This window comes from Anoplopoma fimbria, chromosome 9 (genome assembly GCF_027596085.1).
Source record: "Anoplopoma fimbria isolate UVic2021 breed Golden Eagle Sablefish chromosome 9, Afim_UVic_2022, whole genome shotgun sequence".
NCBI classification, from domain to species: Eukaryota; Metazoa; Chordata; class Actinopteri; order Perciformes; family Anoplopomatidae; genus Anoplopoma; species Anoplopoma fimbria.
In genome coordinates this window covers 5,339,703-5,367,371 of record NC_072457.1, presented here as the reverse complement: position 1 = coordinate 5,367,371, position 27,669 = coordinate 5,339,703, and the positions used below count along the sequence as shown (strand labels likewise).

General features: G+C 40.8%; 2 protein-coding genes across 2 annotated transcripts; both read left to right on the top strand.

Annotated features, from left to right (window-relative positions):
• Window positions 1-2,571: 2,571 nt before the first annotated feature.
• Window positions 2,572-15,536, top strand: LOC129095594 (NACHT, LRR and PYD domains-containing protein 12-like). Its single transcript, XM_054604098.1, has 10 exons — window positions 2,572-2,638; window positions 2,927-3,206; window positions 3,978-5,832; window positions 6,229-6,402; window positions 11,227-11,400; window positions 11,679-11,852; window positions 12,158-12,331; window positions 12,557-12,730; window positions 13,124-13,170; window positions 13,342-15,536. Exons 2-10 carry the CDS (start codon window positions 2,936-2,938, stop codon window positions 13,881-13,883), a joined length of 3,585 nt encoding a protein of 1,194 aa, XP_054460073.1. The 5' UTR covers window positions 2,572-2,638; window positions 2,927-2,935; the 3' UTR covers window positions 13,884-15,536.
• Window positions 15,537-17,191: 1,655 nt separating this feature from the next.
• Window positions 17,192-26,508, top strand: LOC129095571 (NLR family CARD domain-containing protein 3-like). The gene is made up of 12 exons (XM_054604069.1): window positions 17,192-17,265; window positions 17,403-17,432; window positions 18,534-18,631; window positions 18,745-18,849; window positions 19,585-19,695; window positions 19,956-20,022; window positions 20,106-20,334; window positions 20,419-22,228; window positions 22,608-22,781; window positions 23,151-23,324; window positions 23,861-23,907; window positions 24,060-26,508. The coding sequence occupies exons 3-12, from the start codon at window positions 18,543-18,545 to the stop codon at window positions 24,224-24,226; spliced, it is 2,973 nt and encodes a 990-aa protein (XP_054460044.1). The 5' UTR covers window positions 17,192-17,265; window positions 17,403-17,432; window positions 18,534-18,542; the 3' UTR covers window positions 24,227-26,508.
• Window positions 26,509-27,669: the final 1,161 nt, after the last annotated feature.

The window sequence follows — 27,669 nt, the reverse complement described above, 5'->3', positions numbered from 1 at the left end:
CACACACACACAGACCCCCCCCAACACCTCACCCCGGACTCACTTAGATCAGGGTTGAAGTTTCCCGTGGTTTTAAGATGTTTACTTACTGTTAATATATCACTCTTTTACCAGGATTTATCATTATAAAATAAGTTTGATTTTAATGCAGACCTGCAGTTAATTCTTCAAATTTTCAAATTATTTTATATTTGTTAATTTGCTAACGTGATTTATTTTAGGGGACACACTACAGGGGAAGTAGGTAAACATTTTTACTAATACATATCACCATGAAACTTGAAATTTGTATTACAAGTGTTCTGCTATTGTCTGTGTAGATATGCAATTGAGGCCTCATCTTATTAAATGTGTAAAAAATATGTGTTCATTTGTATACATTTCCAGAACAGAAATCTGATTATTTGGATAAAGCCAGGATCAAATGATTGTTTCACTTTATTGATATATTAGAGTCAAAGTGTCTTACAGAGGGAATTTTACATATCTCTTTTTTTCTATCACTGAATAAATCTGAAAAAAAACTGTCAACAGCCATACATTTTTCTCCATGTTTTTAGGAATACAAAGTTCTATAAATTAGGTTATGATTGATATATGAACAGCCCCCTCTGTTAAAACTTCAGAATATAGATGAAACTGGAAAGTGTGGTGTATGTAAGTGTTGTATCACAGATTTTAAAAAGGCTTAGGTCATGATTACAACAATATTTAGTCACCGTCCAAACTCTATAACTGTATACATTTTATGTGTATTTTAACATAACTTTTCTGTCCCCTTTAATTATGGTCTAAAAAAGTTTGTCAAGCTTTGTCTAGACAGCCAGGTGTTTAATTTTGGTGTTGAATACTAATTCCCTTTTTAAAAATCTTTTAGTCCTTCATCAGTCAAATTCCATTACTTTTAATCTATAAAGAAATACTAGAAACACCGTTAAACTCCTCATGATATTCAAAATGAAAGCCCTTGTAGAATGTAACATACCCTTCATGTCATTTAACCAAATTATATCAGTTTTCAGGCTTATTTAATATCACAAATGTTCTTCAGTTCAAACACATTTTCTGAGTCAGGAGAAGCTTTATGGCTGCATGTGGATGTCGAAACGTTTTAACGTTGTCTCTCGATGGTGGTTGACTGATTGTTGACCACTTTAGTCATTAATTAACTGCTTTCTTTTGAAACAGCTTAGGCATGTGAGCGTAGCCTTGATGTCGTGTGTTTGTCTTATCAGGCAGCCGTCGGCCTTCCCACCTTCCAATGTCCAAAGAGTTTTTTTCAGATGCAGCACCTGACGTCTTCCCATCGTCAGAAACACAACGTGTCACTGCAACAGTTTATTAATATGTTTGTCCTGGTATTCATTCATAACAGGTAATACATTATTGACATTAAAATAACATAGTGAGAAGAGAAAAGTAGAGAAAATGACCCTACTTCTCACTTGATTTATTCCCTCAGTAAACATTGTAAACATGAGTTTATGGTCTCAATTGCTAGTTTCAAGTCTTCTTCAATACAGCATGATGTTCATTGAGTACATTATGGTCCCAATTAGAGTTAAATAGACGATAAAGCAGGGTAGGCTTTAGGGCGGGGCTACCTTGTGATTGGCAGTGTACATTGTTGTGTATTGGTCTTACAACTTTAACCCTTTCTCTCTGTGTTTTTCGGTTCAAGAAAGGTAATTGTAGCATTTTAGTCGCCTAAAAATATCTTATTCAGCATCTGGTTGTATTTCCAAAAAAACAAGATGGCGACGGCCAATCATATGAATCCCTCACAGCGATAACTTGGTCAATACTTAGCTAGCTTATATTAGCAAACAGAAACGTAATGTTACCAGACACGAATTGGGCACTCGCTCCCTTTAGGACCACATGGACCCCAAACCGTCCTTTGGATGACTTGAGACCATATTTTCTCCCTCTGTTTTTAGCAAAGGCTTTTGAACACTACGGAATATTAAACATGTTCCATCAATCTTTTCAGTGGTACACAAACAACACAGATGGACACATGGTATCGCTCAAATGAAATGGTGTATTACTTTCCCACTACACAGTATATCCAGTCATTATTATAAAACAATGTAATTTAATAACAGTCTCTGTACTGACATATATTCGGGAATCTGTAGAGTAAAACACATAAAATGGGTGGTTTATTATACCAGAAATACAAACAAAAAACCTCTCAAAAGTGGAGCAACAGCCAGCTGAGTTGAGATCAACAACAATTATTTCTGCGAATTACTGTGAGACCACGACCCTGACCTGATTAGTCTCAGCTGGTAACAAACATTTAGGGTCATGACCCAAAAAAACAGCAGTCATCAGAGTTAATCAGAAAACATATATATCAACATACATATGACGTGTATAATTTAAGATAAAAAAACAAAAAAAAAACATTTGAACCCGTCGTTTCAGCTGCTGTAACCTGTTACTGACAGCTCACACTTCCTGTTCGAGGAAACACTTGAGGTCATGACTTGATTGGTGACGTCACACGACATATTAGTCGAGTGTGTCATGTTGCTTTTCACAACTCATCTTCCAGAAGAGACCCCACTCTCCCAGTCTGCAGGAGAATCTGCAGGATGTAAGTTAGAGAAGAGGCAATTCCTATTTCTGTGTGAGTACTGAATACATTTCTATTCATTTTACAGTTTCAGAATTTACAAACAGTATATATGTGTGTGTGTCTTATATCATGATGTTTCAATTGACATTTGAGTCACAAGTGAGTCATTAAAGTCACATTAGAAGAGAGTTATCTTGTTATTGTCCTGTGTTATTCCTTCCACACTGGGCCTTTGTCAAAAAAGCAGCAAAAACTTTAGCAGAAATACAGACAGACAGGCAGTAACACAACTGTTATATAACTGTTTTTTAGGTTAACAATATTCTCTGCCATCCACAGGGAGCCACAATGACAAAACATGCCCTTTTGAACACTCTGGACACACTCGGAGAAGACGACTTTGAGCGTTTCAAGTGGTTCCTTCAAGATGAACGCCTTAAAGACTCCTCAACCATCCCTAGGAACAAGCTAGAGAATGCAAAGACGTGGGACACAGTTGACCTGATGATCCAGACCTACACACTTCCTGGAGCTGTGAAGGTGACCGATCAGGTTTTAAAAAAGATCAACAGGAATGATCTGCTGCCGAGTTTGTCAGACAGCAGCTCAGGAACAAAAGGTCAGTCACAGGAAACATTAAAAACAGGATGTCATACCAGTTTGAGAAATGCATTTACTCGTGGTAGAAATATGTTGCTAAAATAATCCTTTGACATGCTGAAATCTAATGTTTTCAGCTAGCTACAGGTATTTTCTTAGCGTTTCAGCCCCTGGTTGCATGTTGTGGTGCCGATTGTTTTCCTCTCCGGTGGGCATTTTTTTTTCACATTATGAAGCGTTGCGCTCTGTCTCTATAGAAAAACATCACGCTAAAAGATACAGGATTAATGCGATTGATGGGAAAATAATCACGATTATATCTAAGTTAACTGCGGTTTCTCGTAGTTTATATTTAATTTCTCTAAAGCACTTTGGAATAATTGGCCGTACAAGCCCGGTTTGTTTTGTGTCTAGTTTCTGATCCTTTTGTGACAACTTAATTAAAATGATGATGATAAAACTTCAGTAAAATTGCTATGATGGTTTCAGCAAAGTAGGCCCAACAGGGGGAAGTGTGAGGTTATAAAGGCGATGCTGTACACCTGCATGGATATGATTGGAAGTTACTAAACAGGTGGTAGCCAAGCAGCTGTGTATGACTTTATCAACTATATGTTTGGTTGACCACAAAGAAATTTAAGATGGTTCCACTTTTTGTTAATTAAAAGGAAAGGAACACATTGTTTGTTACTCTTAGGAAGACAATCCCTTACCAGAGGACAATTTGTGTTTATGCAACTGTAGGCAAACTATCTAATACATTGTATTTTTATATTTGTGTTCAACACAGATGTGATGGCTCTGGTACCGCTAACCATCTCAAATTACCAGCAAATGCTTAAATCCAACCTTCAGAACAAGTTTATCTGTGCACCAGAAGGGTGGAAGACTGATAAACAACCACTTGATGATATCTACACAGAGCTTTACATCACAGAGGGGGGTGACGTACACATCAACACGCAGCATGAGGTCAGGCAGCTTGAGACGGTGGGGGTAAAACCAGCAGGAACAGAGAAACCAGTTAAACCTTGTGACATTTTCAAATACCCCTCTGGAAAATACAAACCAATGAGAACAGTGCTGACAAATGGAATTGCAGGAATTGGCAAAACCTTTCTTGTGCAAAAGTTTGTGTTGGACTGGGCTGAAGGAAGAGCCAATCAAGATGTGCATCTAATTTTCCCCTTCACCTTCCGCCAGCTGAATTTAAGGGAGAAAAAGGGAGAAAAGTTTTCCTTGGCAGAGCTCATTCATGAATGTATCACTGAGACCAGAGACATTAAGGAAGAAGCTCTTAATCACATCTTTACAACTCTGCAGTCATCAGGAAACACCAACTATGACAAGAGCAAATTCAAACTTCTCTTTGTTTTGGATGGACTCGATGAGAGTCGCCTTCATCTGGACTGCTCTACCAGTGAAAATCAGGCCGTTAACTTTGATGTGACAGCTTCCACCTCAGTGGATGTGCTGCTGACGAACCTCATCAAGAAGAAACTGCTTCCCTCTGCTCGCCTCTGGATAACCACACGACCTGCCGCAGCCAATCAGATCCATTCTGATTTTGTTGACATGGTGACAGAGGTCAGAGGGTTCACTGACCCACAGAAGGAGGAGTACTTCATGAAGAGATTCGGAGATTCGGAGCAGGCCAGCAGAATCATCTCCCACATTAAGACATCACGAAGCCTACACATCATGTGCCACATCCCGGTCTTCTGCTGGATCACTGCTACAGTTCTGGAGGATGTGTTGAAGACCAGAGAGGAAGGAGAGCTGCCCAAGACACTGACTGAGATGTACGCAGAGTTCCTGGAGTTTCAGATTCATCAGACAAATGAGAAGTATGACCAAAAAAAGTGCATTCAGTGCATTAAGTCATTAGCAAAACTGGCTTTTCAGCACCTGGAAGAGGGCAACCTGATCTTCTATGAGACAGATCTAAAAGAGAGTGGCATTGATGTCAGTGGAGCCTCAGTGTGCTCAGGAGTGTTCACAGAGATCTTCAAAGAGGAACGTGGGAGAAGGAATGACAAGATGTTTAGCTTTGTCCATCTGAGTGTTCAGGAGTTTTTGGCAGCTTTCTACGTACAGAGGGCAGTCGTTAAAAAACAAAAGAATGTGATGTGTGAGCCAGGCCAAACTTGTGGCGGACAAATGCAAACGTTTTTTAACAAAACTTCTATGACTGAGATCCACAGGTTTGCTATTGACAAGGCCTTGGAAAGTCCAAATGGACACCTGGACCTGTTTCTCCGATTCCTCATGGGTCTTTCACTGCAGACCAATCACACCTTTCTAAGACGCTTTCTGAAAAAGAAAAGAAGCTCAGAGACCAATCAGGAAACAGTCGAGTACATCAAGAGTAAGATCAGTGAGAATCTGTCTCCAGAGAGAAGCATCAATCTGTTCCACTGTCTGAATGAACTGAATGATCGTTACTTAGTGGAGGAGATCCAACAGTCCCTGAGTTCAGGAAGTCTCTCCACAGATAAACTGTCTCCAGCTCAGTGGTCAGCTCTTGTCTTCATCTTACTGTCATCAGAAAATGATCTGGCTGTGTTTGACCTGAAGAAATATTCTTCTTCAGAGGAGGCTCTTCTGAGGCTGCTGCCAGTGTTCAAAGCCTCCAACAAAGCTCTGTAAGTGCAAAGATAAGTTCAGATACAAACTGTGTCACAGGTGTAGTCCTGCTCTTAACTGATTTAAGTTTTAATAAACTGATAGTTGCAAGATTTAGTCAACAAATTTGTTAGTTGATCAATAGAAAAGTCTGTCAAATTGTTTCTTCAGAATGATTGTACCTCCACAGATGAATGAATGGAAATTACAGTGTAGGCTAAACAATATTTCTGTGTGCTATTGTGATCTGAGAGATGAGATTGTATTCTTTGCTGTCATTGCTGTTTCCAGTTTCCAGTGATACATCCTCGTTAAACTCATCAGCTACGAGAGGGCAGCCATTTGAAATGTGTTTTCACAAATCTAGACAATATAGATAGTGTCAGTGTTTATCTTTATCACCAACTCTCTTTCAGGCTGAGTGACTGTAATCTGTCCGAGATAAGCTGTAAAGCTCTTTCCTCACTACTCAGCTGCCAGCCCTCTAGTCTGAGAGAGCTGGACCTGAGTAACAACGACCTGGACGATTCAGGAGTGAAGCTGCTCTCTGCTGGACTGGGTAGCACACACTGCACACTAGAGACTCTCAGGTGAGATCAGACTGTGATGATTTTGTGAACCACTAACATTGTGTGTCAGGTGTCAATGCATTTTTTTGTGAAGGGGGGTGTCTTCAAGATAAAGCAGGGTGCATGGTTGCATGGTTTCAGTCAGTGAAACAGGTGGGGAAAAATGTGTTCTGCCAGGTGAAAGAAAAAAGGACATTTTCATTTTAAAGGGTTTGTTGTTGTAATACCCATTTTGGCCAAAAGAGGCTGAAGAAGACCCCATGTTCTAAATAGGACTAAAAGCATTCATCTTTTCTTCCAGGTGAGCTTCAATTTTTACATACATTCTAAACACAAGGTTCATATGTGTGTTAGCAAGCTAGAAGAAAACACTAATGCTTTTATATAGATATATAAAATAAATATGTTACCTACTGCCTCAGAGAACTCCTAAGAAGAAATAGAAGATTAGTCATGAGAGAAAGGTTACGAATACAATAAGTGCAACAACTAATACGAATGCAATAAGTGCTACGAGGAAGGCTCAGGGTAGTACTTCTTGAAGAGGTGAGTTTTCAGCCTGCGCCGAAAGATGGGCAGCGACTCTGCTGTCCTGATGTCAGTGGGGAGTTCATTCCACCACTGAGGGGCCAGGACAGAAAAAAGCTGTGACCGGGTGGATCGGCCGCAGGGACCTCTGAGCGACGGGGCAACCAGTCGACCCGAGGCAGCAGAGCGAAGTGGTCGGGCGGGGTGTAGGGCTTGACCATGGCCGGGAGATAGGAAGGAGCTGTTCCTTTCACTGCCCTGTAGGCTAGCACCAGAGTCTTAAACTGGATGCGAGCTCTTACAGGGAGCCAGTGTAGAGAACGGAGAAGGGAAGTTGTGTGGGAGAACTTGGGGCGATTGAACACCAGACGTGCTGCAGCTTTCTGGACAAGCTCCAGAGGTCTGATGGCTGACGCCGGGGCTCCGGCAAGTAGTGAGTTGCAGTAGTCCAGGCGGGAGATGACCAGAGCCTGGATGAGCACCTGCGCCGTCTCCTCAGTGAGGAAGGGGCGAATCCTCCTGATGTTGTAGAGGAGGAATCTGCAGGAGCGTGTGACCGATGCAATGTTTGCTGAGAACGACAGTTGGTCGTCCAGGGTCACACCCAGATTCCTCACAGTCCGAGTTGGTGTCACCATGGCATCATCAATGGTGATGGACAGGTCTCGTGCAGGCAACCCTTCTAAGCTCGGTTTTGTCCAGGTTGAGCTTCAGGTGGTGTGTCGCCATCCACTTCAAGATGTCAGCCAAGCACGCAGCAATGCGTGCCTCCACTTGGGTGTCACCGGGAGGAAATGACAAGACCAGCTGGGTGTCATCGGCATAACAATGGTAAGAGAAGTCATGCGAGCGAATAACAGAACCCAGAGATGTTGTGTAGAGCGAGAAGAGAAGGGGGCCCAGAACTGAACCTTGTGGAACCCCCGTAGTCAGCATGCGTGGTTCCGACACGGCCCCCCTCCATGTCACCTGGTAGCATCAGCCTGTGAGGTAGGATGCAAACAGGGAGAGTGCAGAGCCTGAGACGCCCATCCCCTCGAGGGTGGAGAGGAGGATCTGGTGGTTCACCGTGTCAAACGCCGCTGACAGGTCCAGGAGAATCAGGACAGAGGAGAGAGAGTTTGGTCTCGCGGCGTGAAGCATTACATTACATTACATTACAGTCATTTAGCAGACGCTTTTATCCAAAGCGACTTACAGGAAGTGTATTCAACATAGGTATTCAAGAGAACTACTAGTCACCAGAAGTCATAAGTGCATCTCCTTTCTTAAACAAGCATCTTAAAGCATAAACCAGAGCAAAAGTATAGTGCAGAGGCAAGTTACTACGAAAACAATAATTGCAACAGACTAATACGAAGGGGCGGTTAGATGTAACAAGGTCGAGGACCTCGTTAGGGGAGAGGGGAGCAAAATAGGGTAAGATGGGGTGTGGAGAGGGAAGGGGGAGCTGAGGGGGAAGAGCTGGAGAGGGTAGAGAGGGAGAGGGTGGACAGGGAGAGGGGGGCTGAGAGAAGGAGGATCTGATATCGTTTACCTTCTTGTCAAAGAAGTTGGCGAAATCATCAGGGAGAAGGGAGAAAGTAGGAGGAGGGGGTGGGGGTTGGAGGAGTGAAGAGAAAGTTTCAAAGAGTTTTTTAGGATTGGAAGCAGAGGTTAGGATTTTAGAGCGGAAAAAAGCCGCTTTAGCAGTAGCTAGAGAGGAGGAAAAAGTGGAAAGGAGAGATTGGAAGTTAAGAAGGTCCTCCGGGAGTTTGCCTGTTCTCCATTTACGCTCAGCTGCTCTTAGGCTCCGTCTATTAGTACGCACTGAGTCCGACAGCCATGGGGCAGGAGAAGTTGGGCGTGCAGGCCTGGAGGTGAAGGGACAGAGGTTGTCCAAAGAGGAGGAAAGGGTGGAGAGGAGAAGATCAGTAGCAGTATCGGGGGATAGGAGAGAGAAGGATTCAGGGTCAGGGAGGGCAGAGGTAACGGAAGAGGAAAGATCAGCAGGGGAGAGGGAGCGGAGGTGACTATGGGTAGAAACCATGTGGGTAGGTGGAGGAAGTAAGGGGGGAGAGGAGAGGGAGAGGGAGAGGGAGTAGGACATGAAGTAGTGGTCCGAGAGCTGGAGGGGAGTGACAGAGAGGTTAGCAGTAGAACAGTGTCTAGTGAAGATAAGATCCAGCTGGTTGCTGGCCTTGTGGGTAGGAGGAGAAGAGGAGTGATAGAGGTCAAAGGAGGAGAGGAAGGAAAGCAGTGGTTCTAACTTATCAGTCTGGATGTTGAAGTCGCCGAGCAGGATGAGTGCGGAGCCATCGTCATGGAAGTGCGAGACTAGTGTGTCAAGCTCCTCCAGGAACTCATAAAGAGGGCCTGGTGGGCGGTACACAACAGCAATGGTGAGCTTGACTGGATAAGTGACAGTAACAGCATGAAATTCAAAAGAGGACGGGGAGAACTGTGAAACAGAGACAAGAGAGTATTTCCATTTTGGGGAAATTAGCAGGCCAGTGCCACCACCTCGCCTCATAGCTCTGGGAGTGTGAGAGAAGGAGTACACATCTGACAGAGCTGCGGGTGTGGTAGTGTTTTCTGGTGTGATCCAGGTCTCAGTTAGAGCAAGAAAGTTGAGGGAGAGCAAGGATGTGTAGGTTTAGGCACTGCTGACTGGCAGTTCCAAAGCCCCCCTGACACCACTTGCTCACCATGGGCTGAGAGAGTGGGATAGATGAGATTAGTGGGGTCACGGCACCTGGGAGTGACCCACTGTCTACGTGACCACCGGACAGAGGAACGGACAGAAATAGGATGCAAACACATGGTAGTCAATATAAGCAAATTACTGACCCGCAAGTACACGCTCGAGAAGTCATTGCTTTTGACTTTCAAGTCTGGCTTGAAAAAGTCGCCCTGTTGCCTTTGTTCGCCCTAGCCTTTCAAGTCTGGCTTGAAAAAGTCGCCCTGTTGCCTTTGTTCGCCCTAGCCTTCGTTTGCCTGACGCTTCCAGCCACCAGCAGTGGTTAAGGACCTACCTACTGATTGCTCATTGTCTGCCAGGAGTGTAAGCCACTCCCCCTAGCAGTTAAGAGGACAATTGACCTTTTGAAACTAAACCACACCTCTCAAAGCAGTTCCTGATTACAGCAACAGCACAGACAACAGAATCAGCAACAAACACTAACACTTTTAAGCAGGCTTGGTACAGTTAAGAGCAAATTAAGAAAGCAAGAACAATATACTTAGTCTATCCTAGCAGAATCAAGTAGTTCAGTATCCCTCCAGAAGTCAAATACACTGGAGTAAAGGTTTGTTTGGTCTGCACGGTGGTGTAGTGGTTAGCACTGTCGCCTCACAGCAAGAGGGGCCCGGGTTCAATTCCCGGGCCAGACAACCTTCTGTGTGGAGTTTGCATGTTCTCCCCGTGTCAGCGTGGGTTCTCTCCGGGTTCTCCGGCTTCCTCCCACAGTCCAAAGACATGCAGGTTAGGTTAATTGAAGACTCTAAAATTGCCCATAGGTGTGAATGTGAGCGTGAGTGGTTGTCTGTCTCTATATGTCAGCCCTGTGATAGGCTGGCGACCTGTCCAGGGTGAACCCTGCCTTCGCCCATTGACAGCTGGGATCGGCTCCAGCACCCCCGCGACTCTTAACTGGATAAGCGGTTATGGAAGATGGATGGATGTGTAAGCCACTCCCCCTAGCAGTTTAATTGCAATAAATGTACAAAAAGGGATGCCAAAATAAGAACACAAAAAATCAGAATTCATGTTTTGTTAGTTCTCTCTGCAAGACGACAAGGAAATCACTTTTAAAATGCTTGTTTTCTGAACGGAGCTCAGATCAATGACAGAGTGACAGGAGGAGAATCTCAACGCTGATTGGCTTTCGCAACACAGCGTCACGCAAATTTACGCAAATGAAGCGAATGAGGCGAATTCCGTGATTTCGCCTCATTCGGACCGCCAGGCTCGAGTTCGCATCTACTCGCGTATATATAAAAAAAATACACTGGAAAACCCATGTCAGACATAAAATGTTAATCTGAATAGGGAAATGCTGTCAGAAGTTCTCATCATATCACTCGTTCGCCTGTGGTGAAACAAATGTGAATTTTTGCTAACTAAACAATATATGACAGACAAATATTCCTTTGGTTTCTACTGTGTTTTTGATGAACATATGTCTGTACTTTTGCATCATAAGAACAATCCACAAATATACTTGAAAAGAACACACAGAACCCTGTTCACTGACACTGAACATATTTGGGATGTTAAAGCAAAACTTAAGGGACATTATAAATTCTAACCATTTTTTTAACTTATTTCTATTTCAGATTGAGTCAATCTAAGCTCACAAAGAATTGCTGTCAGGAGCTCTCATCAGTTCTCAGCTCTGAGTCCTCCCGTCTGAGAGAGTTGGACCTGAGTTACAACTATCTGTGGGATTCAGGAGTAAAATTGCTCTCCGCTGCACTGGAAAGTCGTCACTGTACACTGGAGACCCTCAGGTCAGATCAAACTGTTTGCGCCTTTGTGTAGTAAAAATCTTTACCCATTTTACTTGGTTTTTGTGAAATGAAGCAGTAGGAAACCTTTAAAAAGTCAACTGGAATTTGAATTTTGAACTGGAGTCTGAGTGAGCTTGACCTAAAAGCAGGCTCCTTTATTACAAATAAGTAACTCCCCAAAAGAATAAGGACACTCTAAAATGTGGAAACTTTTCTATTTTTACATAGTAGTCAATAGAAGCAGTATATATGTCTCTGTATCACTAACTCTCCTTCAGACTGAGTGGCTGTAACCTGTCAGAGAGAAGCTTTGAAGCCCTGGTCCCAGTTATCAGCTCCCAGTCCTCTAGTCTAAGAGAGTTGGACCTGAATAACAACAGCCTGGAGGATTCAGGAGTGAAGCTGCTCTCTGCTGGACTGAATAGTCCTCACTGTACACTTGAGACTCTCAGGTCAGATCTGACTCTGAGGCTTTTGTTTAACTGTATTATTGAAGTTATCACCTCAAACATAAAATGTTACATTGTCTAGTTTTGCATTGTATGCCTATTGCTCAAACTTTAGTTTTTGTATATGACTAACTTCAGTTTTCTTTTTGGCTAAACATTTTTTTCAGTGCTAATACTTGTTTAGATGCCGATACAACTTTTTCCCAGTGCTACAATGCCAATGTTTTATTTTTCAGTTCAGTTTTTAAGTCCTACAGTCCTGAGACACCTAAACTGAAACATACATTTTTTTTTTTTTAATGATTTAGGTTGAATAAAACCAGGCTTACAAAGATATGCTGTCACGAGTTCTCATCAGTTCTCAGCTCCCAGTCCTCTAGTCTGAGAGAATTGGACCTGAGTAACAACGACCTGCAGGATTCAGGAGTGGAGCTGCTTTCTGCTGGACTGGAGAGTCCAAACTGTAAACTGGAGACTCTCAGGTCAGTACTTATCTCTGTTTTAGCAGATCGCCACTTAAATGTTACTGGACATGAAAATGTATGTCAGTGATGGTATCCAAAAATTGTTTTCGGAGCAACAACGAGGCAACAAGTCTCTCTCTTGTGTGTGTGTGTGTGTGTGTGTGTGTGTGTGTGTGTGTGTGTGTGTGTGTGTGTGTGTGTGTGTGTGTGTGTGTGTGTGTGTGTGTGTGTGTGTGTCTCCAGGCTGTCAGGCTGTCTAATCACAGAGGAAGGCTTTACCTATCTGGCCAAAGCTCTGAGATCCAACCCCTCCCACCTGAGAGAGCTGGACCTGAGCTACAACCATCCAGGAGACTCAGGAGTGAAGCTGCTGTCTGCTGGACAAAAGGATCCACACTGGAGACTGGAAACACTCAGGTATGAACCGACAACAAGAGCTCCCTGTAACTCTGACAATCTCACGACTGTTAGTTCACAGTCTTTACCAGCAGCACTGCTGATAACAGTGAAGACAGTGACCGATGTGCTGAGAGTTCATGTTCCCACTTATACTGACCTCCTAACTGGTGTAATACAGGATCAGGATCCAGTGGTGATATATCACAACAACAATGCCAAACTGACATCATTCGAAAATGATCAGTCATATTGTATATGATTAGTCATATTCTTCTTCGTCATATAGCTTTTCTCAGGATTTTTTTTTCAGACTGAAGCACCAGCATTCTGAATAAGCTGCAGATAGCTGAGATTTCTTTTAGAGAGACTGAGACCCTGTCCTTCATCTGAGTGCTTTGTTTCTTCCTCCAGAGTTCAACACGTTGGACCTCAGAGGCTGAAATCTGGCCTGAGGAAGTGTAAGTGTGTGTTCACTTTGATTCATGAAAATACGGCAGCACATGTTAAAGTAGTTTAAATCAAAAAATTGTGTATCTGTATTAATTTCTCAATTTGAATGAAGATCCAAAACCCATCAAGTGTGTTAGATGATAAACTGCTGCTGTATTGTGTCTTATTCTCGCCATCAGATTCCTGTGAACTCACATTGGACACAAACACAGTAAACAGAAACCTCAAACTATCTGAAAACAACAGGAAGGTGACAGTAGGGAGAGCGAAGCAGCAGTATCCTTATCATCCAGAGAGGTTTGACTCCTGGTATCAGGTGATGTGTACAAATGGTCTGACTGGTCGCTGTTACTGGGAGGTCGAGGGGAGAGGAGATGTCGATGTATCGGTGACTTACAGAGGAATCAAAAGGAAAGGGAAAAGTACTGACAGCTGGTTTGGAGGGAATAGTCAGTCCTGGTGTCTTTATTGCTCCGATGTTGATGGTTACTCAGTCAGTCACAATGACAGAAGTAACCATTGCTCCTCCTCCCCCTCCTCTTCCTCCTCCTCCTACAGAATAGGAGTGTATGTGGACTGTCCTGCTGGCACTCTGTCCTTCTACAAAGTCTCCTCCGACACGCTGATCCACCTCCACACCTTCAACGCAACATTCACTGAACCTCTTTATCCTGGGTTTGGGCTTGGGTTGCCTGGTTCAGTGTCTCTGTGTTCACTGTAGGAGGGAGAGTCTCCTCCTGTGTAGAGAAACACGAACACTGCCGACAATCACACACACTCCTTGTATAAGTCACACTGACTCAAATTACAAGAAAGTGTATGATGGTTTAGTCTTAAGATTAAGATAAGATTTTATTGATCCGATGAGGCATTTTGAGGCATTTTGCGGCATTGAAAAAGTCAGACTACCACCTAGAGGTGGCGATTTTGACTTGTTTTTAAAACAACGTGAGGCGTTCTGGATATTCACCCTACAAACCTTGTCTCCCAAAGGTTTGAATGATGAATTATTATTAAACATAAGATTTTTCCGATGCTCTATTCGATTTCATTTCATTTTATTTGTACTTATTTCAAACGTATAATACTCGTTCTTTATAATGTGATATATTTTGTCCTTTCTTTTCTTTTCTAGGGACAGACTGTAGAAGATAACCTATGCAAACTCCTAAAAATCCTGTCCTATAAAAGAAATAGAAAAGTATTGATCTTGGCATTATAGCCTTTCTACAATTTCTATAATTATCGTCTTTATGTGGTTTTTGATTGAAGACATACCTCCTATATATTATGTATTATGTGTATGTTTTCATGATGTTTGTAGGCTTTTAGTGCCACATATGATGTAAATTGATTCTTTATTTGTTGATGGTTCCGATTTGTGGATGACTTATTGATGTCATGTGATTGGGGCAATCGGATTGGTCTACCAACCCATTTACGAACCCCAAATGCTATTTAAATGCATGCATCCTCATTTCCATGTAAAATAACCTGATGAAGGTCTACGTACCGAAACGTCGTGACTAAAATACATTTATACGCAAGTGAAGAAGCCAGTGTGCGGGAGTTTTTGTTCTATATTGATCCGATGAGGGAAAAATTCAGATGTTGCACCAACACAGGGACAGAAGACAACTATAAAATAAATAATAATAACAAGTATAAAAATAAACATAAGAATAGAATAGATATGGGGCAAATAGACTCAATGCAGTATGCAAACATGATCAGTTGTACTTGAACTACTAGTGCATACCATCTCAGGCAAAGTTACATTAGATTTTTCCTTTCAATTGTCAAGTTTGAAAGAAGCTGTATTTAACAAATAATACATAGTTTTCTTTCTTTTGTCAGAAAATTTGATTTATTGATTGTTATCTGGATTTGAAAGAGAATATTACTTACTTACTTTTGTTCTTGCATTTCCATTCTTCACGGTAGTGTTTTATTCTGAAAGGAACCTGGTATCAAGTTTTAACCATAACTTGAAAGAAAGACAAAGAATAAAAACGTCACAGTTGAGTAAAAAGTGTAAAAAGAGTTAAAACTGCCAACCATCACTCATGGACCAATAGGATTTTCTAATGCTGTAAAAATGTATCATTAATAACAGAATATTGAAATATTGCAGTCATTACAATGAGTCATGCCACTCTGTAACACAGACAACGTGTAATAACAACACATACTCTTTTTTTAAAGTAGCATCAGTGGTGATTCTGATATGATGTGAACTGTTTCAAACTTCTCTCTTGGTGAAAAGAGAGCAAACAGCTCTAATTGTTTTGTGACGACAAAGGGTGTTTTTCAGCACCCTATTATGAATTTGTATTTTTCCTCTAATTGTTTTTCTTTCAATTTATATGTAGTTTGCCGGATCCTATTATAAATTTTCTAATAAAAAATAAAGAAGATAAGAAAAATTGGTTAGACTCGTTTCATATTGATAGACTTGATGTGTGTGTATTTGTTATTTATTGCAGATAGATATTACACAGAAGACTTGTTCAATGGATTCAAATTTGCCACATTTTCTGAATCCATTGTCGAGGTTTCCGCTGTGTTTTCTTCTCTTAGGCCTCCTAAATTCTTTGTTTTTATGGGTATCCTATCTGTGCAGTGTCACATACAATGTGCTTAAAAATATTTTTTGTATTGTTATTAAAAAATCTCACTTTTTGTTAATTTAAGGTATGCAAAAATTGCAACATATTTGCTTAAATCATCCGTGAGGCCCATTGTGTATCATCTTGTTCCAACTGTTCATTAAAGCTCTTTGATGCTAATACTGAGTAAAAAAATGTATCCCAAGATTTAGCATTTCCATCAAATATTAATATTCAAAATTTCTTGTGCTGCATTTCTTAACACTCAGCCTGAAAAAGAAAAAAACTCCCCTTTCACCTGAAGAAACCTTGGGCAGCACCAGGCTCTGGTTGGGCGAGAGAGAGATGTAAAGCAACCACAATAATAACACAACAGCTATAATAATTATAGAAATAGGACTTACAATTATTATAGTACTGGAAAAAATAGAGTAATAATAATAATAGCAGAAATAATAGAAAAATATGACTACTACTTATAATAATAGCTGCAGTGGTTATAATAGAATGTTAATAGCATAACATGGGAAATGAATGCATACAGATCGCAGTGTTTCAGTGCGGTTATAGGGAATAGGCTATATAGGATATGATGGTGCTGACCAGTAGGGGCTTTGTAAATGAGAGGGAGGATTTAAAATTTGATTTAACAGGGAACCAGTGCAGAAAAGCTCATACGGGATAAATATGATCTGTTATCCTGGTTCTTGGCAGTAAACATGTTGAAGCACTCTGTCCAAGTACAATGACTTAGTTTGGTCCGAGAAGACAAAAAGACCCAAAAAATAAATAGTAGAGAGAGAGAAAGAGCTGCTGCAACAGTCACTGGAAATCTTATATCATAAACGGGATGTGATATTAGAAAATAAACCATTGAAATATTAACCAGAATCAAATTGTTGATTTTGTTATATCTGCCTTTGAGAATTAATTGTTGAAATATCTTTCAATTGAGTTTTATACCAATATCCCCAGCTAATTGCAACATTGTTTTGTTTTTTTCATAGTTAAAGTTGTAATCATCAGTGATTATTTGAAACACAGACAGCTAAAACACTTGAGTAACGTGATTAAGCTCAGGTTTTATTACCATACACATCAGATGAACAGTAAGGGGAACCCCAATTTGAGTGGACAGAAAGCCAAAATGAACTTCTAAAAAAGTACTCATTTTTAATATTCGGCTACTGACATAAAAATATCTGATATCTTTATTAGTCTACTCATTTTTTGTAAATGACGGCCGAGTGGTTTAGTTTTTTAAGTATCTACTGTATTCAAGTGCTTTTATTCTGCTATTTACCATGAGGTCGGGAGCGTTTTATTTTGAAAGGAATTTGGGTAAAGTGGAGCCATGATGATGAATACCGTAAATGACTCAGTAAGGAACCTCACAGGAACACACACATGGTAGAAACATCACCGGCCATGTGCTCCAGAGAGGATATTGAATTGGTCCTAGTTGGATGATTAATACTAGACTCGCTGAATAAGGTTAGATTGTAGATATCGACATTATTTAAATTAGTATTTATTTTTTTAATATTGACAGATTAATCAATTACAGTTAACGGTTGACCTTCACTACTAAACCCAAATCTTTTTTACTTTCACTTTCCCCTCCCTCCCAGTGACGCAGATTCATTTCTTCCTCCAAAAAGGTAAATTAATGTTTTAAATGTTTTTTTTAAAAACATTAAAAAGTTAGAGGTTGGTCACAGTTTGACAGCTTTGTTTGTTGTTACAGCTGTTTGTGAGAAAAATTAAAATGAAATCACATGTGGCGTTGGTTACCGTGTTGATCAAAGTAGAGGCGCACTACTGTTTTGTGTGTGCAGCAGCTCTGATGACTGACATCTCTGTTCCTGTTCTGCCCTTCAGCTCCATGGAGAAGGTGTGCCTAATGTGCACCATCTAGTGGAGTAATAGCAGAACTACATCAGATGATCTGTTGTTTTTCTCTGCATCAGACTTTATAACTATGGAGATTTAACATGTTGAAAGGTGACAAAAAAGGTGTACAAAATCCCACTCACTCACTATACCTGGCTCCTACAGCCGGCCTTTTCATGACGTCAATTTGACTTTTTTTTATTTCCCTCTAAAAGTGGTGTGAAAATGTCCCACGACCTTTTGACCTTTAGTCAGTTCTGATATAGTTTTTATCAGAACTGATGTCGTGCTAATTGATTTTGGTGTTTGGTATCTCACAGTCCACATGGTCAACTCATTCTCTAAGAAAACAAACTTTTAACTTTTCATACAAATGGAAACAAATAACATCAGATATCTGACAGGGCTCAGCACAAACTTTTTAAAAAAAAACATTTTTATTTTGAGTAATGAAGATACTATGCTATTAGCTATACAACAGCTGAATAACATGTACACTATATAAGGAGGTGTAAGAGCTCGAAAGTCAGGGAACTCACAGATTCGACTCGAGAAGGTCCGTCATCAACAGCACTGTCGCAAAAGATATATAGTAAAATGTGACACAAAATAATACAATTTTATTTTCTGTTACCGAACAATTGTTTTTTGTTTTTTTTAATACTTTACAGGATTTGAATCTTTAGTGTTATCAGTTAAATTGTCCCCCCTTAATTCCTGGATACAGGAAATAACAGAAAACCAGTAGTGCAGCATTTGTCATGTTCTTCACTGATCCGTTAAAATTGAATCCAGCAGTCACTGTCAGTGACAGGAATGATGATGAACAATATGTGACAGCTTCTTGTTGTGTTTTTGTGATGGTGCAGGCTTGTGCTATGAAACCGGATGGGGAGACGGAGGAGGGAGTCACTACCTCTAAAACCACTCCGTGTGAGGAACATGACGGTCCGACCAAAGCTCCGAGGTGAGATGATCTCTAAACGTCTAGACTCTTCTCATATATCCGAGCTCAGCACTTTAATCACTCCACCGACATTATTCACAGTAAGAGCTCTGTGTGTGTGTGTTGTGTTGAAGCCCAGAGCAGCAGCAGCAGCGGAGACCAGACTTTCCCGAACCTGATCCCACCTGTGTGTCCATCAAAAGTAACAAATCCATGGAAGGACAACTCCCAGAGACAGAGTGAGTCGGCTAGCAGGGCTTCCATAACATCGTGTTGTGTACGAGTTCTAACAATGTCGTTGTCATTTTAAAAGAACAGCCCTGTAATGTTCCCCTCGCCTCTGAATTTGTATATAACACTCCAGTTCAAATTATATTAGGGCTTAAAGTTAGGCATAAATAAGGGCGCGGCTGCTTTGAGTAACAGCCAGGTGTTGTCTCAGGTTGCTAGCTGCTAGCTGTCTCTTCTGCTGCGTCACCTGGGTCAACTCATCTCCACCTATCTGCCCAATTTTGGGGATTTAGCCCGGAGATGGACTGTGTCGTCACACGCAACATGACAGGATTAATAAAACCAGTTTAGCGAAATAATATTGTATATGAACCTTATTTAATGTTCCAAGCTGGATAATCCAACTGTGACGCAGATGTTGCTCCAATGAAGTGATAAAGAAATTATGTTTTAGTTCACTGAGGCTCAGGCGACTCGAAGAGTTCAGATATGCAAATTAAAAGGCAGAATGTAAATTTAGTGCGCTCGCTAGCAAAGAACGAGTGAGTGTTTTCAACAAGCGTCAGTTCAGGTGCCTGATGTAAATGGTCATAAACTACTAAGAGCAGCAGCTTCTACTTGATTCAGCCAAAACCGTTTATTGTCTGAAAGCGCCTCTTGTTTTTTTAAATCTTTGAGTTCAGACATAAATATGTAGCTGAAGGTTTGAGAGGTTTGTTGGTGTCTCTGTCTGTTTCCATCAGTGTTCCTCTGAGACCAGACTCTCCCGTACCGGGCTGTCTGTCCATCAAGAGCGACTGGTCCATGAGGCTTCCTGTTAGCTTCAAAGATGGACTGGACTCTGCTGAAGACAGGTAAGAAGTTGGACCAGATGAGTTTGTTTGTGAGAAAACAGTTTTTTCAGGAAATTCAGACGGACAACATGGTTGAAACTTAAAGAATTGTGTAATAGATTAGATGCTATCTCACCAATGAAATTGAGCAGCTTCTTAAAATCAATCTAAAAGTAGTCATGGTTGGTAATGGAAAATGGTTCCACCCATTCTATTACATGTCTCCAAAAGCAACACATGCAAAAATATTTGGAATCATCATATTTTCTGTTTCTCTGCAGTGTTCACCAAGTTCCCGGTGGCCAGTCCGTTGAGCATCATCCAATAGATTTGGACTCCATATACATGGTGTGTAAATGTCAAAAAACTTTTACCTCAACCTCAAATAGAATAATCATTATTTAAAACTATTGGGGTTTCTTCTTTTCCAGCTTCTTGAGGAAAACATTGTCACCTTTTTGAAGAGCGAGCTCAAAAAGTTCAGAAAGATTCAGACCCTTGATTACCCAGAATGCCTAAAGAGGCTGAGCGAGGACGAGGAGGTGTTGGATGGTGAGGAGGAAGAGAAGAGGAGGAGCAGCAGAGAGGCGCTTCTGGAGATCGTGCTGCACTTCCTGAGGGAAATGAAGCGGGAGGAGCTGGCTGACTCTCTGCAGAGCAGTAAGAGGATTTCCCACAATCTAATTCTTCTCATAATAACACGAACGCCCACTGACTGATCTCATTTGTTGTGTGTTCATCCAGGATCTGTCGCAGCAGATTGTCAACGTCAACTCAAATCCAACCTGCAGAACAAGTTTCAGTGTGTGTTTGAGGGGATTGCCAAAACAGGAAATCCAGCTCTTCTCAATCAGGTGTACACAGAGCTCTACATCACGGAGGGAGGGACCGCAGGGGTCAACGACGAACATGAGGTCAGACAGATTGAAACAGCGTTCAGGAAACCAGACGGACCAGAAAGAACAATCAGGTGCGAAGACATCTTTAAACCCTCACCTGGAAGACACCACCAGGTCAGAACAGTGATGACGAAGGGAGTGGCTGGAATCGGGAAAACAGTCTTAACGCAGAAGTTCACTCTGGACTGGGCTGAAGACAAAGCCAACCGGGACATACAGCTCACATTTCCATTCACCTTCAGAGAGCTGAATGTGCTGAAAGAGAAAAAGTACAGCTTGGTGGAGCTTGTCCATCACTTCTTTAGTCCAATCAAAGAAGCAGGAGTCTGCGAGTTAGAAAAGTTCCAGGTCGTGTTCATCCTCGACGGTCTGGACAAGTGTCGACATCCTCTAGACTTCCACAACAATGAGATCCTGACTGATGTTACAGAGTCCGCCTCAGTGGATGTGCTGCTGACGAACCTCATCAGGGGGAAACTGCTTCCCTCCGCTCGCGTCTGGATAACCACACGACCCGCCGCAGCCGATAAGATCCCTTCCGAGTGGGTTGACATTGTGACAGAGATCAGAGGGTTCACTGACCCACAGAAGAAAGAGTACTTCGGGAAGAGATTCAGAGATGAAGAGCAGGCCAGCAAAATCATGTCCCACATCAGGACAACACGAAGCCTCCACATCATGTGCCACATCCCGATCTTCTGCTGGATCACTGCTACAGTTCTGGAGGATGTGATGAAGACCAGAGAGGGAGAAGAGCTGCCCAAGACACTGACAGAGATGTACACCCACCTCCTGGTGGTTCAGACCAAACAGAAGAACATCAAGTATGATGGAGGAGCTGAGACAGATCCACCATGGAGTCCAGAAAACAGGGAGATGATTGTGTCACTGGGAAAACTGGCTTTTGATCAGCTGCAGAAAGGCAACCTGATCTTCTATGAATCCGACTTGACAGAGTGTGGCATCGATGTCAGAGCGGCCTCAGTGTACTCAGGAGTGTTCACACAGATCTTCAGAGAGGAGAGTGGACTGTACCAGGACAAGGTGTTCTGCTTCGTCCATCTGAGTGTTCAGGAGTTCCTGGCGGCTCTTCATGTCCATCTGACCTTCATCAACTCTGGTGTCAATCTGCTGTCAGAAGAACGATCAAAGTCCTGGTGGTGGTGGTTGTTTCTATATATAATCAAACCTGACCCAAAACATCTCTACCAGAGTGCTGTGGACATGACCTTACAGAGTCCAAACGGACACCTTGACCTGTTCCTCCGCTTCCTCCTGGGTCTTTCCCTGCAGACCAATCAGAATCTCCTACGAGGTCTGATCACACCGACAGGAAGAAGCTCGCAGACCAATCGGGAAACCGTCGAGTACATCAAGAAAAAGATCAGTGAGGATCTGTCTCCAGAGAAAAGCATCAATCTGTTCCACTGTCTGAATGAACTGAATGACCATTCTCTACTGGATGAGATCCAACAGTACCTGATTTCAGGACGTCTCTCCACAGACAAACTGTCTCCAGCACTGTGGTCAGCTCTGGGCTTCACCCTACTGTCATCAGAAAAAGATCTGGATGTGTTTGACCTGGAGAAATATTCTTCTTCAGAGGAAGTTCTTCTGAGGCTGCTTCCAGTGGTCAAATCCTCCAACAAAGCTCTGTAAGTGTGAATATAACTGTTAAATGTGTCACATGTTTCTGAATGTTCTCAACTAATGACTGTCTTTGTCAACAGATAGTTGCAAGATTCAGTCAACAAACTGATTAGTTGATCAATTCAAAATTCTTTCAGATTGTTTTTTCAGTTTCATTGAAGCTCCACAGATTAATGCAGCCATGAAAATAAAAGTCTGTCATATTATAGCTAGTTCATTTGAGGCTTAGATGAATTTGTGTACGTCATTGGGATGACAGAGGAATGACCATACGTTTAGATTTTTTAATTAATAGCTAAATTAATTTAACCATAGAGATGTGATGTGTTTTACATATAAGATAGCAGAAACCTTATCTTTGCTCTGTCACTCACTCTCCTTCAGGCTGATTGACTGTAATCTGTCAGAGAGAAGCTGTGAAGCTCTGTCCTCAGTTCTCAGCTCCCAGTCCTCTAGTCTGAGAGAGCTGGACATGAGTAACAACAACCTCAAGGATTCAGGAGTGAAGCTGCTTTCTGCTGGACTGGGTAGTCCACGCTGCACATTGGAAACTCTAAGGTAATTTTTTTTGCATAACAGATAAATATTTAAATATTGTTTGCATGTTAAAGATACTCAACATCAGCAGGATTTATTAAAAGCTGCAGTACCGAAGTTTCCTCAGTAAATTGTTAAACTTTCAGGAAGTTTCTTAATTTATTTTATTTTTACTATAAAGGGCGCATTCCACATTCTAGTCAAATTACTTTGTTGATAGGTCCTGTTGTCATTTGATTGTATATCAACGATGCATTTCAAAGCAGTGGACTTAGGAGTAAATTAAACATTCAAATTAGTTAAATTAGTTGAATACGTTAATTCAGACAGAAAAAGAAAACAATTATGAAAATAAAAATGTAAGAAATGTAATTATGTGTGTGTCTCCAGGCTGTCAGGCTGTCTGATCACAGGGAAAGGCTTTACCTCTCTGGCCTCAGCTCTGAAATCCAACCCCTCCCACCTGAGAGAGCTGGACCTGAGCTACAACCATCCAGGAGACTCAGGAGTGAAGCTGCTGTTTGCTGGACTGGAGGATCCACACTGGAGACTGGAAACGCTCAGGTATGAACCGACAACAAAGAGCTCACACACTGATTCTCTGTCCCACTGACAAGCTGAGGACTGTTGGTTCATAGTTTTAACCAGCAGCACTGCTGAGTCCCTGTTCCCACAGAGACTGACATCCTATCTAACATCAGACCAGGATCTGTTTACAAACCATAACTGGTTCTGAATCAAGGGTCTAAGGGTGGAGGGTTTCAGATGCTGTACAGATTATAAAACCCCTGCATCAATTTGTGGTTCGTCATATTGGGCTGTATGAATAAAATTGACTTGACTTAATAGTTTTCAATAAAAGATAAAAAACATGACTTGAATTTTTTTTTTAAATCAATGCTATAAGTTATACATTTTCCTTTTTTTTTTTTACCATTTAATAATTTATTGTCTTGAGTTTCCCTTTTTGTCTGACCTTTTGTTATTATTTTACTGTTTTATTTTGAAAATTGAATGTAAAGTCTAATTAAGTCTCAAGGCTGAAGTTCATTGATGAAGAAGCTTCTGAAGATTAATCCTCACTTTGTTTCTTCCTCCAGAGTGGAACCTGGTGGAGAGCAGTGGCTGAAACCTGCTGTGGGGAAATGTAAGCATGTGTTCACTTAGATTCGTTAAAACAAGGAAGCACATGTTAGATAAAAAAAACAAAAGCTTGTGTATCTGCAATCATTTCTCAGTGTGAAAGAAGATCCAAAAACTAAACTGCTGCTGTATTTTGTGTCTTATTCTCTCCATCAGATTCCTGTGACACAAACACAGTAAACGGAAACCTCAAACTGTCTGACAACAACAGGAAGGTGACGCATGTGGGAGAGAAGCAGCGGCATCCTGATCATCCAGAGAGGTTTGACTCCTGGTATCAGTTGATGTATACTGTGGTGCTGGAGTTCCTTTCACGCTTTTAGTTTATGTTACAGCTAGCACATGCCAGAGCCTCATGTCCCGTCTGTTTTGTTCGGTCAAATTTTGCTCCCAGGTCAAGATCACCTGCATCTGTACGAACATTAAAAATTACATTTCAAACGGGATGACATAAACGGGGACACCAGGAGCTGGTATAATTCTCTAAATCCTAAGGAAAGGTACTTTAATGCTTCCTTTCTTATTTCATCTAGCATCGGGAACACTAGACCACACTATGAAAATGCTATTAAAATATGTAAACTAACATACTAATAATATTCCAACTGAAACATTAGAGGGTTAATGTAGCGGGTATTAATCACTACGTTAAAATAAAAATATTGCTTACGTAAAAATTGCGGGGCACCACTTCTGAATAGAAGAAACAAATAAAAATATGATCAATAATTTGGTAACAAATTATCCAGTCTCAATATCTCAGGCGTAAGTCCTGATTTCAGTGACCTTATAGTTCACCTTTTGAATTAATATGACAGACAACGGCTTGGCGATACATGGGTCATTTATTTCTAAAGGGATTAAATGAATGGATGACAAGATTAATAATTAAACAAGGATACAAATCAGGAATTAATTGATTTCAAATAAACAGGCAATGTCATATCAGACTGGCTGTTGTTTACACATACAAACGAAAGGCATGCTTGAGTTCATCCCTTCCTATTGGCTTTTCCAGATGTTCAGTTATCAGCTAGAAAAGAGAGGGGGAGGTGAAGAAGAAGGTTATTCATTGGTTCGTATTTCCCAGGCTGACTTGAGATCTTCCTCTCAGCCTGTGGAGTGTCAGAATTGACGCCTTTACGGCTGAAGAGAGGGGGAGAAGAACGCTTCGGGGAACAAATGGAGGAGCCTCCATTTGTTAGTTATGCCAGGCTCGTCCAGCCTCGCTACATTAAGGTTGTGTGTTTATACTTGAATTGCTTTCCTTTGTTACTTGTTAAGTATAGTCTCACTTTTTAATATATTAAAGGATGCCTACAGACTGGAATCAGCACCAGACAGGCAGGTTTGATTGCAGAGCTGAGGAGTGTGAGCTCTTCATTCAGGTTTTAGGAGCTTTGTCCGAGTCAGGATGCTTTTTCTGTATTCCTACAGTGGGAAAAAAATACCAGGAGATTTTGGCTACAGGGGTCCTCCCTCAAGAATATTTAACGTTTTGTTTTTTTACCTAAAACTATGCATTTGTACATCATGTTGGAGCAATATGATAACCCCCAAAAAGCTTGAAGAAAAAACTTACTATAGAAATGCGAAGTCCCGCCCGTTCCGTGGGACCACAATGGGACTGTATTTCAGAAATAAAAATTGTATGGCAGTCAATGGCGAGAGACAAATAATATTTTGGTCCGGTTTGAAATGTGCCATGACATGCACATACGATGTTTGTTAAGTTCTAAAAGATAGTTTTGCACGTCAAGAGAATCACATTTCGTCTTAATTGTTGTCGCAATGTGTCATATTGAATTATAATACTGTGAAAATACGTAGTTAGAGTATGTCAGAGTCTCCTCTGACACACTTAATTACCTCTAAAACCTAAAACACATTTACTGAACATCCTTATCCTGGGTTTATGTTCTGGTTTATTTGGTCAATGTCTCTGTGTCTCCTTTCGTGATTTCAGTTGTGGTTTTATATACTTTCAGTCTGCAGTTTTTCAAGGGATGTGACATTAAATAAATTTGCCATAAAGCAGCTTCCACTAAGTGAGTCTTAGCTTAACGTACAAAGGTCAACCAAGTTCCAGTGGTTTGTCGGAAGAAGGCCAGCTTCACATTCTAGTAAGGATGAGAAGTTACATAAGTTGAACCCTGGATCTCTATATGACTGTAAGAGCCAGAGAGTGTTTGCTGCTGAATAACTTATTACTTTAAAAGTTTTGTTTTTTAGATTCTTTGCTGTGAATTGACTTAAGGAATCAGAATATTTGAGCAGTATACAGTTACAAGAGGGATTTAAATCAAATCCTTCGCAAAGTCTCATTTCATTAGATTTATTTTTTGTTTACACCTGAGTGAAAGTGAGTCAAACATTTCAAACCATCTTACAGAAGAGAAAAGACAGGGAGTTACATGTACAAATATTTTTATACTGATTTTTTTACATTTATTTTGCTTATAAATGTATTTACAAAGTTTTTATTTCACTTGAAACAATGACATGATACATGTCTATCTGATGGTTCTATTGTATGATATGAGATATGTGCCTGTTTTTCTGGGAAGACTATCTGACCAATGTATTTCAATAAAAATGTTTTTAAATATGATTGACATTGTGACCTGATTGACTTGATTTCTTCTTCATTTGATTGAATATACATTTTTTCACTTTTTACAACCAAATAAGCCTTTAATATCAGACCGTTCATGCTGCAATGGAATCACAGAGAAAAAATAGTTTTATTTTGACTATTATTTGAATGAGAGCGATACAGGATAAAATTGAATTAGTGATTATTAACATCATGTCATCCACAAAACAAACAGCTAGCAGCCTGTACTGAAGGCCTTCACTCTGGTGACTCTACAGTCATTTGAACGCAGCATGTTTCTGCTCCGTCTGTTGTATCTATTCGGTGTGGTGATGTTACTGTCAAGCTGTGATTACACACGACACGTGTTGCTTAAATGTGCTTAAATTTGACTGTTGCAAAATAACCACAGAAATGTCTTTTGCTTTTGGTGCACGTACAACTTGTTGGGTAATGACTAAAAAATGCAGAACAGTCAAGAGAATTTAACTTTAAATCTACAGAACAAGTTCACATGATTCCTAAACTTTCCCCGAGCCTTGTTTTTTCAAAATGAATAAAAACAGCCACCAATGATTTTTTTTGATACTTGTGCATCTAAATTGTCTTGCTTTTTACATGAAATAATTCATTATTCTAATAAAACAGTGACACAAATAAGTTAAGGACAGATTAAAAGACATAAACCAAAAACAGATATTTTAGTTCAAAATATGTTTAATATTTTTATCCGTACTGTCTGATAGTTTCAGTGACAATGGTCCTAATGCAAGAACATTTTCATATTCTCATCACCAGTCTCATGCTTTTTCTCTGCGAGGTATTTACAAATTGTTGAATGCCACAAATTATCTTTTATCTCAAGAGTCTTCGATCTATATCAGCCACTTTTGGGTAATTTTTTTTTTTTATAGCTATCTTGCAACGTTAAAGGACAAAAAAAAAAAATCAGCTGAACAAAAAACAAACATGCTTGTTGATGTAGCAACGTACCTTGTTGGGATGATATTAAGGGGAACTCAGATGAAAAAGAGGAACATGAATAGGCTGAAGTTAAAGCCTGACAGTATTTCCTCATGCTTTATTTCCTTTAAACTCTTAATGCAGCAGCCAGACTGCAGAGTGACCGAACTTTGATGTTGTCGACATGTTTTAACATTCTCCAAACCT

Bases quoted from the DNA above. Each gene is read 5' to 3' on its own strand.
- LOC129095571 (XM_054604069.1), top strand. From the start codon at position 18,543: ATGAAACCGGATGGGGAGACGGAGGAGGGAGTCACTACCTCTAAAACC. The intron at 20,023-20,105 runs GTGTGTAAATGT...CTTCTTTTCCAG, and splicing joins ATTTGGACTCCATATACATG to CTTCTTGAGGAAAACATTGT. The intron at 22,229-22,607 runs GTAAGTGTGAAT...ACTCTCCTTCAG, and splicing joins AAATCCTCCAACAAAGCTCT to GCTGATTGACTGTAATCTGT.
- LOC129095594 (XM_054604098.1), top strand. From the start codon at position 2,936: ATGACAAAACATGCCCTTTTGAACACTCTGGACACACTCGGAGAAGAC. The intron at 5,833-6,228 runs GTAAGTGCAAAG...ACTCTCTTTCAG, and splicing joins AAAGCCTCCAACAAAGCTCT to GCTGAGTGACTGTAATCTGT. The intron at 6,403-11,226 runs GTGAGATCAGAC...TTTCTATTTCAG, and splicing joins TGCACACTAGAGACTCTCAG to ATTGAGTCAATCTAAGCTCA.